This window comes from Rosa chinensis, chromosome 1, assembly GCF_002994745.2.
Source record: "Rosa chinensis cultivar Old Blush chromosome 1, RchiOBHm-V2, whole genome shotgun sequence".
NCBI classification, from domain to species: domain Eukaryota; kingdom Viridiplantae; phylum Streptophyta; class Magnoliopsida; order Rosales; family Rosaceae; genus Rosa; species Rosa chinensis.
In genome coordinates this window covers 65,798,070-65,809,512 of record NC_037088.1, presented here as the reverse complement: position 1 = coordinate 65,809,512, position 11,443 = coordinate 65,798,070, and the positions used below count along the sequence as shown (strand labels likewise).

Genomic DNA, 11,443 nt, shown 5'->3' with positions numbered 1-11,443 from the left:
AGATCCCACGACATGAAGAAAGCTCGAGGTATGACTAAGAACCATGAAACCAAAACCAGAGGTACAATATTAAATTCTGGTATTAATAGTTTATTAATACTTCAGTGTAATTTTTGAGACTCTGATGGTCATATATACAAAGTCAGTTGACATGGGATTATAGTTTGAAACTAACAGGGACATGCACTCTTTTATCTAATTAAAAAAAATCCAAGATTTAATGCAAAGTCAGTAGATTTTGTTTTTAATTAACTCTAAGATTTACACTTCGCAGATCGGGAAAAAAAATACAAGATTTTTTTGTTACCATGATATGATCCTACCATCTTGTAAACTTCTGCGACTGTGACCTTTGAGAAGTTCATTGGACAAATGCTAGATGTGATTAATGCTGTGCCGATAAATCTGACATTTACAATATACATAGCTAGTTTAATACTGGTGGGGGAAGTCGGTTCTTTCTACTATTTTTTCAATTTCAGTTTCAGTTTCGTTATGTGTACCAGTGTATGATGGAACTCCCATCTCACTTGGTTACAGAAATCAGATATTCGATCTCCTCTAACATAATAAAAGAAGTTCATTCATAAGGTCAAACTACATTAGCCGATCGCTCGAGACGTGAGAAGAGCCCGGCCCACATAAAAACCTGTAACATGGCCGATGCCGAACTTCAGAGTCCGATTACAGGCCAAGGTAATTTAAATACAAGAAATTGAGCCCAGTTCTGCCTCATATAGTAAGACGGGTCCAGTCTGGCCCAAACCGGAGATTTTCAGAAAGTAGAAAATGGTAAGAAATCAGAATTATGAAGAAGAATTGTGAAGGTTGTACTCAAAGTGGATTGTAATACTCTCTGAGCTAAATACTTGCCAGTTTAGGAAGCCATGGCAATTGTCTAAACTGTTTCAGCTCATACTAAACTTCAATTCTTCGAAATTTTGCAGGAGGGCAGTTGAAATAGTGTCAAATATGATACGAGAAAGAAGGAAACAAGATTACAAGACCAGATGAATAGGATAGGGGGTGTGATAAGCAAAAAGAAAGACAATGATCAAACTGGGGGCACAATTGATTGTTCTAAAGATCACTATTTAATTCATACAAACAATAAGAAACGCAACATCTGTTGACATTTCTTTTTCGAATCGAGGACATGTTATGGAACTCTCCTGTAGTCCATTTTTAGGATTCAAGAGACATCGTTCATTCATACACAGCTGAAACAGTGAAAATATAAGGACACCCTCGTATGCCACATACCGCAGCTCATTTTAGCCCATGGCATATTTTTGGGTCCAGCTTCTTGCTGTTGTCTCATACTTGTTCCTGTCTGTCTTGTACATGTGAGCAATCTCTGGCACCAATGGATCATCGGGATTTGGATCCGTCAACAGTGAACAGATTGAAAGCAACACCTAATCAACAAAACAATTCTCAATCAGAACAGGATTTCTGAATTAACACAACTGTCTAGAGTAAAAACCAATATTCCGATGTGAACATCAAAATAATCACTTTTCTGACTTCAAGAACAAAGATTTTGTCATTTTCTAAGTTAGAGATTGCACCTTGGAAATGGTTAGAGCAGGACTCCATTGCTCCTTCAAGATGTCAAGGCAAATGCTCCCATTGCTGTTAATGTTTGGGTGGAATACCTTTGTTCTAAATGCCACCTACAATTGACCATCAACTTATCAGAGACAGAAGTAAAAAAAAGAGAAACTAGACCTCCCTTATCATAAGGAAAGATAAATATTGGGTGGAATACCTTGCTGAATGCAATTATTTTGCCATAGGACCTCTATTTTCCCTTTTCTGGAAAAGTTGGCGTCAATGTATCAATTGTTCTTAGTACAATAGCTGCTAATGTGAGGGATGGATTTAAAACAAGAGGTGGTGGAGGTGGTGAGTAGAAGAACAAATTTTAATTGGTAATAATACAAAAAAATTCAAACAAAAGTGGCCTCTCTATTTGTCCAAACCATCAAATAGTTTTTTTTTTTTTGGCAGAGGTTGCTCTAAGAGGGTAGAAAGAAGATGGCTCAGAGAGCTTTCATATCATTCCAAAATGAAAGTTCACTACAGTTCAAACCCAGAAACCCTTCATAACACCACCCAAAAGAATAGTGAATGTTCGCAGCAATTAAGAACGGACATAAAACATATGTGGGCAATTTGAAGTTATAAGAGAACAACATAATTTGTTGTTAAAAGTGGATGATAATTACCTTTGGTGGCTTAAATGGATAATCTGGCGGAAAATGAATAGTAACTAGAAAAACTCCACCAGCATAAGGACTATCTGGGGGACCCATAATTGTTGCTTGCCAATGAAACATGTCTTCGGCAACAGGACCTGCAACAATCCCAGAGATGAGAAGGCATATCAACAAAAGTAATATGTAATGAAAGATAAAAGGAACAATAACAGATAGCTCAAAAAGGTCTTAGTTTGAACAACGGAAGAAAGCTCTTGAAGTAACATTATCTGTCTAAGGAGGAAGTAGTTAAGCAAACCAGAGTATCAACTATGACAATAAAAAATAAATTGCATATGAAAATCGATTCTCAATGCTGTGTAAGAAAAAGAAACAATTTTGAATGATCCAAGTCATGCAGACGAAACTTTACAACAGAACATCTAACCAGGTAGATAAGCTGGACTAATAGAATCATTTCATTTTTAAAAAAGTGAAAATCTGCATCAACAATGTACTAAATATCAGATATTAAGTAGAATCAATCTAACTAGGAAAGCTAACTCTTTGGCTCTCACTTTATCTCCCACATGGAAATGCCAATACCATGTGTATGAATACTAAAGAACCGTGAGAACATTGGCCAAATGCAAAAAGTTGGCAGTCCATATAAAACAGATCAATTTGCATCTACAGTCCACCCTAAACATCTATCTAGTTTCATGGCACCCCACACAACACATCCTAACAGTTGCGCAATTTTACGATGACAACACCTTTTTTTTTATTATTCCTTCATTATTCATCTGCACCCACCATGTACACAAACCTACATACCCTAGTGATATAGCCATACTCTCACACCCGAGCACGGCTGACACATCAATATACATGATCCACACCAGAAATGACATGTCGACACACCACAATTCCGAACCATAACATCAATTTTGCACCAATTCCACGTCGCTTACGCAAAATAACACTAGAAATAATATCGATTCCGAAGAACCGATAGGTATAGCCTTTGTAAGCTTAGAGACCTTTTCTAATGTTTATCAAATCATGTTTCAACCTAGAATCAAACAGATTTGCAATGATCACAGATCATCATCCACTACATATTAACCGCACGAACTAATCATAATCGGCACAATTTCAATTCCAAAACTACCAACAAAAGCTTCAATTTCCAACAGAAACCACAGCAATCAACCAAAACAAGCAGCTGTAAAATACGGAAATGAAAATAGAGATACCTGCGCTGCATGACGTAGGAGGATCCTTCTGCAAATCCTTAAGCTCCTTCAGGATCCGCTTCGACGCCATCTGCGAAACCCTGACTCACCAGATCCAAAAAAATCATCATCAAAATTCAAAATTCCAAAACCAAAAACGCCTACAGCTAACTAACTCAAACTTCTCACCGAACAGACTACACGTACCTGATGCAGAGATCGAGAAAGAGAAAGAGAAAGAGAGATCGTTCTACGTGAAGAAGAAGAAGAAGAAGAAGATGATTGATGGAGGAGAAAGGAAGAAGCGACTTTTATATATAATGCTTTTCTGGAATCGACCTGGTTTTGCTTTTTTCTCATTGGGGTTAAATTCTATTCCCTCTTCTCGCGTGGGGCCCTCACCTGGCGTTTTTTTTTTTTTTTCGGGTTTTCTTTTTATTTGTTTTTTGGCGCCGAAAGTGGCCAAAGAATAAAGGTTCTTTGTGTGATTCTTTGGGGAAGGGGGGGGGGGAGAGAAACGGCGTCGTTTCTCTGGGGGTCTCCTCCCGGTAAAAAGCGCGTTGTTTGAAACAACTTGGAAAGGTCCTTGGTCGTTGCCGCCATTGGGAAGAAGATGTAAATACAATTGGCGGTCAACCACACGGTGGTGGCTGAATGGGTCCATAAGAGTCCGTTCACCGTCAAACATCGAATCCATCGACCTTTTTCTTTTTTTCTTTTTACAAATTATTTTTTAACTATATGATTTGTTACCTTAAGGGTGTTTTATTTTGGTGAGGAGTCTCGTCCACCTTGTCACCGTATGACTAGAGAAATTTTGGTAATACTAAAAGTTGAAATTAGATCAGGATAACGACCGGACTTTATATTTATTATTTTTATAACTGTGGCGGCACATTGTTTATGTAATTTTTTTTATCACACTTATCTCAATTGTTAGATTAAAATATTTTATCTTGAAAGTTTGAGGACAGTGCTTATAACTATTTGATTTAATGACATGAGTCTTTTATTTGTAGTGAAAGGTAGCGCAGGGCAAGCTATTAGCTCAGCGGTAGAGCGCACCCTTGATAATTACATCGTTGTTGTGAGGGTTTTCAACCACATGGATAGTTCAATGTGCTCATTAACGCCTGATCCTGAGATGTGGATAATTCCTTCTCCTATCTGAACCGGGGATTGAAACCAAACCTCTCCTCAGGAGGATGGATGAGGCGATTCAGGTGTGATCTAATGTGGATCCAACTATCTTTTCACTCAACTCACTTAAATTGGGAAAAGAAAAGAAAAAAAAATTACTGTACAAATTGCATCAGCGCCCATGACAGTTGTCCTACGCACTACACCTCTGATCCACCAGCAAAACAATTGGCGGTGATTACAATAGAACAAAAACTCTGGCCATCATCTAGATCCCACGGCGGACTCGCATGTCGGCCACTTCGCCACGTAATCCAACGACTCAGATCACACACATCCCCTACACTCGACCACACGTACACAGCCCCTTCCCTCCCAACGGACCCAAACGTGGCTAACGTGCGCCGTTTCGTAGCTTAAACGATTAATCTCGAATCTCTCGAATCCAAGCTTATTGCACATGGTGCGCAGTGCACGCCCGGAGCAATCTAACCGCCGCACGCCACTCGCCGCGCGTCGCTGACCGTCCGATATAACCCGGTCCGGCCCGCAAAGATGGACAGGTTCAATCTCCAGAGGCGGGTCAAGATGAACGAATCCAAGTACGCCTTCGCCGACGAAGAGCAATCCCAAAACGACGACGCACAAGGCACCAGGATGCGGCCGTCGGCGAGCAACGTCACCGAGGATCAGGAGCCATTCATGGGAGTCAAGGTCCGCCGGAAAGCCTCGTTTCACCGTCAGTTCAACGGCGACTACATCGACGTCCGCTCCAATCCGTACTTGATGAAAATCTTGCGGAAACAAGGTACCTAATCTCAACGTATTCGATCAAATTCTCGTAATTCCGTCGATTTTCGAAGTTTAGGTTCAGAAATACTGCTAGAAATGCTAGAATTTGTGGATGAAATTTGATTAGATTGTGTTGTAATGCTTTTTCTAGGTGACAAGGAAGTTTTGTTTGCTGATAAGGTGTTGAAATTTACTAGTACTGGAAAAATGAAGCGGCGGATTTTGATGATCACTGACTTTGCTATCTACATTGTTGATCCTGAGGCCGATGCGCTGAAGCGGAGGATAGCTCTTGCGGCTGTGGAGAAAATGTGCTTGAGTGAGTTGAGTGATAATTTTTTCGCAGTGATTATTCCCACAGAGTATGATTTGCTCATGGCTAGTACTCGCAAGACGGAGATCGTTACTGTCTTGGTTGAGGCTACTAAGAGTGCTTCTGATTACGAGCTTGAAGTTTGTTTCGGTAACAGGTAATGCACCTCTATGGTTCGTATTATGAGTTTTTGTTACATGCATAGCCTGCATTTTGTTTCCGACTGTTACTTGGTTCATTCATGGAAGAGGAAAGCGCAGATTGATATGGTTCATTAGTAACTGTCGGCCGTGTTCATTTCTAGTTTATAGGTAGCATGAGGCATCTTGGACAAGTTTCTAGACACACAGTCTACCTTTTTGTTTTCTACTTGACAATCCTTCGTGATATCTGTCACAATTAGGGACAATGGGAGTGAGTCAAGAGATTCATTTCTTAGTGCAGCATATAACTCCATTCGTCCCACTCACTTCTTAGATGCTGTGAGATGGGAATATAAGCTTTACTTTTAGAGAAGGGGATATTTAGGATATGAGTTCTCTGGTTCATATGTGAGTTATCTTTATTCTGGGAAAATTAAAGGAGAAAGGTGGCTTGGTTGGGTGGCTGCTTTGGCCATATAATCTTCATGATATAAGACAGTGCTGTACCTTCAATATAATCAAAATCTTCATGGTAGAGACAATACCTTTAGTGTAATGTTTGAAAGAATCCTTCTTGGGAGAGCCTAGTTTCTTTTTAGTTCTTTACTTTTCCTGGGACAATACCCCATAATACTTTTATTAAGATATTGCTGACTTCATCAGCATTTTTCTTATGCTGAAATATTTTGAAATTACAAAACTTTTTGACCTTTGAGTTACCTTCGCAATTGTTCTTAAGGATCTTATAACTGAATGGATGCCGTCTGTTTCTTTTTTTTTTTGCAGTTTTGAGTATAATGCAGATGCAGAGTTAGTGAAGGAGGTTCAGTTTGAAGAAGTTGAAGGTGGGGCTCCTTTTTGTTTCAGGATCTTTTTAGCTTCTAATGTATCCCAGCTACTCCTGTGATTTGGTATACTGAATTACATAATCCTGAATTGTTTCAATTTATCTGAATTTCAGGAGGTGTTAAAACAAGAATCCTGAGGAAGTAATTGCAGGGCCAGCAAAGGTTGTAGGTTCTTAGACTCTGCTGGGTATCAGTTCTGAGCCTTGTAAAGATGAAATCATTCTTTATCTATTGCATGCCAAGGTTCTGCTCAGCATCAAGTCCAACCTCAAAGGAACTATTGTCGTTTGTTCTCATTTGTGTGTGATTCTTATACCAAGAAAGGTACATGTAATTGTTTCAGACTTTTAGCCAGTTTGATCTGGATGTGTGAAATCATTGATATGTCACTAAAGATAAATATTATTCAGAATTGAGCAAAGATTGTTTGCAATTGCAGACATTGCCTGTAGTGCACATTTCCTTTTTTCTTTCAATATTATTCATAATCGAGCAAAGATTGTTTGCAATTGCAGACATTGCCTGTATTGCACATTTCCTTTTTTCTTTCAATTTTCTTCTTTTCGAGTGTACCGCAATGTAGCATTACAGTCCTGTATATTCTGCCTTTCTTCAATCTATCTCTCAGAGTCGGAGATCTGTTTTATTGATTAGCAAAAGAACCTTGAATATCACCGTACACTGAACAAGGAACATAATAAGCAATGACTGCAGCAGCAACAGCTTTGATAAAAATATAAGTTTCACATACAGTTACAAGGAGAAAACCATTTTGCCCAATTCTGATGGAATTTCAATTAAAAGATAAAAAATCATAGGATCATAATTGCTGACTATGAAGAAAGAATTTCACTTTGGTTGTGCTTGTGGTTGTGCTTGTGCTGCTTGTGTTGCTTGTGCTGAGGTTGATGCTATGATAACTGCTTGTGCTTGTGCTTGTGCTTGTGCTTGTGCTTGTGCTTGTGCTTGTGCTTGTTCTTGTGCTTGTGCTTGCCCTTGTCCTTGTCCTTGTCCTTGTCCTTGTCCTTGTCCTTGTCCTTGTCCTTGTCCTTGTCCTGGTCCTGGTCCTGGTCCTGGTCCTGGTCCTGGTCCTTTCCCTTGCCCTTGCCCTTGTGCTTGTGCTTGTGCTTGTGCTTGTTCTTGTGCTTGTGCTTGTCCTTGTGCTTGTGCTTGTGCTTGAGAGGTTGATGCTATGAGCCCTGTATCAGCTACAGAAGGTATTATGGCTGGAGTAGATATTTCTGATGGAGATGGTTGATTAACTGGAGTCGCAGTATTTACTTGACGAATTTCCTCCACCTTCTTCACGACATCAAGCATTTTTGGTCGCTGCTCGGGCATTCTGGCCACGCAAGACATTCCTATCTGTAACATCTCGACCATCTCCTCCTCGATGTTTTGGTACCTCAGTAGCTCCACATCAAACACTTCTGCTGTCCATTCCTCTCTGACCACCGAGTTCACCCACCTCACCAAGTGAACAACCTCTTCGCCACCTGTTGTATGTATTGGGCTTTTTCCAGTGAGAAGCTCGAGCAACAGCACCCCGAAACTATAAACATCAGATGCAGGGGTAGATTTCCGAGTGTCTCCCACTTCCGGGGCTCGATATCCTCCATTGCGCACTGCTGGTGGAGGCATTGGACTCATCAGTGTTGGTAAGCCGACATCAGACACACAACCATATCCTTGAGGGTTAAGGAAAACGTTCGAGGCCTTTATGTTTCCATGGACAAGCTTCCCACCATTGTGTGTGTGGATATGAGCAATGCCTCTCGCTGTACCAACTGCTATTTTGAGTCGGGTGTCCCAGTCGAGTGGAGTCCTGCCCTGTCCTCTTTTAACTGCAAAATCAAACATAAGTAAACATCATTAAAGCTCAAAATTAAGTAGGCAACAGTTTCTGTGCTTCAATTCATACCATGTAACATTGCTGAGGTGCTTCCCTGCTCAAAGTAATCATACACAACAAGCTTCTCATCCTTGGAGTAGTAATACGCCCTCAGCGGGGCGACATTCTCATGGCTGATGCTTCCCACAATCTGCATCTGCTGCTCAAATTCCTTCTTTCCGACACTTACTTCTTTCAACCTCTTCACCGCAACAGTATTTGCATCTTCCAAAGCCGCCTTATACGTTGTCCCAAAGGTTCCCTTACCAAGAACCTCAGCAGATGCCCTCAGCAAGTCCTCTAAATCAAATGCAAAATTGGAACCCTCAAAGAAGGAAAGCCTGTTATCCTTGTCTAGGTTCCCTGAAACACCCTTCTTTAAAACCGCTTGTTTCTTCTGTGCTTTTGCAACCCCTCCATTATCATCACCATCTGATTTCTTGGAGCAGCAAATGATCATGAAAAAGGATATCACTACAAACCCCAGAACACACCCGCCAATCGCAATTCCCAATATTGCAGGCTCACCCAACTTCTTGTCACTATTTGGTTGAGAAGAACTAGGTGGTTGAACTGGAAGAGCTGGGGGAAGGGCTAGTGAAGAAAGATTGTTACCCGAAAAGGCCGAACTTGGGAATCTTTCAAGAGACTTGGGCACACTGCCTGTGAGATTGTTGTTGGCTAGATCAAGCTGTTGCAAACTAGGAACATTGAGGTCAGGAATTTCACCCGAAAGCGAGTTGTTAGCAAGACTCAGATATGTCACGTGAGTCAAGTTGGAAATCGAAGAAGGGATGCTCCCACTAAATGCATTGTTTGAGAGATTCAGGACAGTGAGATTCTTCCAAACCGAAAAATCCGAAGGCAATGGCCCTGTGAACTTGTTGGATTGAAGATAAAGGGAGGTTAACTTTCCAAGTTTAGCAAAATCAGAAGGGAATGGACCTGTGAAGCTATTCAATCTGAGACTCAGAACCGAAAGCGAAGACAGACGGCTGAGAGTGTTGGGTGGGATTGGACCATTTAAGCCAACTCCAGGCAAATGAAGCTCTATGATTCTGGACTTATCTTTGTTGCAGATCACAGCGGTCCAATTTCCGCATACAGATGAGTTTTCACTCCAATTTAGAGGGCGTGTGTGGGAAACATTGTGAAGGAAATCAAGCAAAGCTTGCTTATCTTCAACTGGATCACCATTCACAATATGAAAGATTGTCCCAATGATCAAGAAAATGAACAAAGCCTCTACTCTCTTGCCCATTTTCTCAGCCAAAACCTCAATCTTGATCCCAACTACGTACATGAATATGAACAAATGGAAATTTACATCAAAAAACTATGCAAAACAGCTAATTTCCAGAAGTATTCCAAATATAGTTGACTAGAATTTGGAGATCAGTCAAAAAAAGCAGTTATAGCTAAGTTTGAATTAGGAGAAGATGAAGCATATACGTTTCTTCTTTTACCAACTTTGTTAGGTACTTAGCTAAGAAAAACCCCCACTAATTTTATTTAATATGCTTTCACTTTCACTTTCACATCAAGATCAAATAAACAGCTTCCAGCTCAAACTCATCAACCCCATAAAATCATTAAAAAAAAAAAAAACTTACTTGCTTGCTGGTCTCAGATCACACCATAGCTCTCTTTGCTCGACCTTTTAGTAGTGGGTTTATTTAGAAACACACTGCTTGTAGTTTCAGAGAGAGAGAGAGAGAGAGAGAGAGAGAAGAGAGAGACAGAGGAAAAAAAAACCAAGTGGGGAATGATGGTGGAGAAGTGATGATGATCGATGATGATGATTATGAGCTGGGATTTGCTTGCTTGTGGAAGCAGCATGGCCACATGCAAAGAAGGTAGGAAGAAGCCATTAGAATTAGATTATAATTATTCATGATTGATGTGGGAGAAAGGCCAATATAGAAGAAGAAGCTAGCTACTGCTCTGTGCTTGCTAGCTTTTATTTTATAGCGCAGGAACAGGAAGCTGCATGTGGACAATTTGAGGAGGAGACCAAGAGATCGGGGTCAGAGAGAGATTGAGACATCAAGGAAATCCAAAGCAGAACTCTGCAGAAGCTACTGCTTTATGCCATTTTATATTAAAGAATGATGTGCAGCGTTTTTTGTCTTTAGCAATTGGGTGTTAGTTTTTGAAACTATGAAGCTAGGTTCTTGTAGTTTTCTATCTTATCATATTCGGTAATTGCGTACCGAAAGAAGATTTGTATTCTTATTGTTGTTTATGTAGTTTGAACATGTTTTTGTTATCGATCGTGGGTGGTGATGATGTATATATGGATTATAGAAAGAGCAAACAAATCGTCATAGATTTTTCAAGATCAAGTAATTATGATCGTACGTGTTTTATGATTATTAAATTAAAATAATTAGATAAGAAATTATACGTCTTATTTAAAAATTAAAATAAGATACCCACTAAATTTTAATTAGGCAAGTGATATATGCACCAAAGTTGTTCACCAATTGTTATTTCACATAATGGTAAACAATGATAGAATAAATTTTATGGATAGAAGTTAAGTGATGGCACTTGAATGAAAACTACAAAATGTCATGTTTACATGGATTGTCACGCAAAGTTCATATTATCGAGGATTTCACTCGTTTAATGATTACGATTGACTAAAACCATATACAATAGTAGACGATTTAATATAAATATTGATTAGTTAGAGTTAGTATGTCATCACAAGTAATTCAAATCATCTACGAACATTCAAAATTAATGCATAATTGCTAAATTTCCATTATTATCACCACCGTTATCATCTCATCGATGGATTCACTCTTTCTTCTTCCTAACTTATTGATATATTCAATTCAATACCTAAATCATCAAAAACTGAAATTGTTA

The 11,443-nt window shown here is 39.6% G+C and overlaps 3 protein-coding genes across 5 annotated transcripts; 1 reads left to right on the top strand and 2 right to left on the bottom strand.

Moving 5' to 3' along the window:
• Positions 1 to 1,011: 1,011 nt before the first annotated feature.
• Positions 1,012 to 3,784, bottom strand: LOC112182560 (ubiquitin-conjugating enzyme E2 10). The gene is made up of 5 exons (XM_024321072.2): positions 3,647 to 3,784; positions 3,461 to 3,540; positions 2,232 to 2,359; positions 1,572 to 1,676; positions 1,012 to 1,418 (listed from the first exon to the last, which is right to left on the bottom strand). The coding sequence occupies exons 2-5, from the start codon at positions 3,528 to 3,530 to the stop codon at positions 1,275 to 1,277; spliced, it is 447 nt and encodes a 148-aa protein (XP_024176840.1). The 5' UTR covers positions 3,531 to 3,540; positions 3,647 to 3,784; the 3' UTR covers positions 1,012 to 1,274.
• A 748-nt stretch (positions 3,785 to 4,532) lies between these two features.
• On the top strand, positions 4,533 to 7,115 carry LOC112182552 (myosin heavy chain IB). 2 transcript variants are annotated; one of them, XM_040512478.1, is made up of 4 exons: positions 4,533 to 5,387; positions 5,499 to 5,841; positions 6,614 to 6,672; positions 6,789 to 7,115. In XM_040512478.1, exons 1-4 carry the CDS (start codon positions 5,135 to 5,137, stop codon positions 6,818 to 6,820), a joined length of 687 nt encoding a protein of 228 aa, XP_040368412.1. In that variant the 5' UTR covers positions 4,533 to 5,134; the 3' UTR covers positions 6,821 to 7,115. The 2 variants fall into 2 exon arrangements, with proteins under 2 accessions (XP_040368412.1, XP_024176833.1); XM_024321065.2 differs by having other exon boundaries at positions 4,833 to 5,387; positions 5,523 to 5,841.
• A 250-nt stretch (positions 7,116 to 7,365) lies between these two features.
• Positions 7,366 to 10,618, bottom strand: LOC112182532 (probable inactive receptor kinase At4g23740). Of its 2 annotated transcripts, XM_024321042.2 has the most exons (3): positions 10,180 to 10,618; positions 8,597 to 9,859; positions 7,366 to 8,519 (listed from the first exon to the last, which is right to left on the bottom strand). In XM_024321042.2, the coding sequence occupies exons 2-3, from the start codon at positions 9,825 to 9,827 to the stop codon at positions 7,525 to 7,527; spliced, it is 2,226 nt and encodes a 741-aa protein (XP_024176810.1). In that variant the 5' UTR covers positions 9,828 to 9,859; positions 10,180 to 10,618; the 3' UTR covers positions 7,366 to 7,524. The 2 variants fall into 2 exon arrangements, with proteins under 2 accessions (XP_024176810.1, XP_024176801.1); XM_024321033.2 differs by lacking the exon at positions 10,180 to 10,618 and having other exon boundaries at positions 8,597 to 10,142.
• Between the last annotated feature and the right edge of the window lie 825 nt (positions 10,619 to 11,443).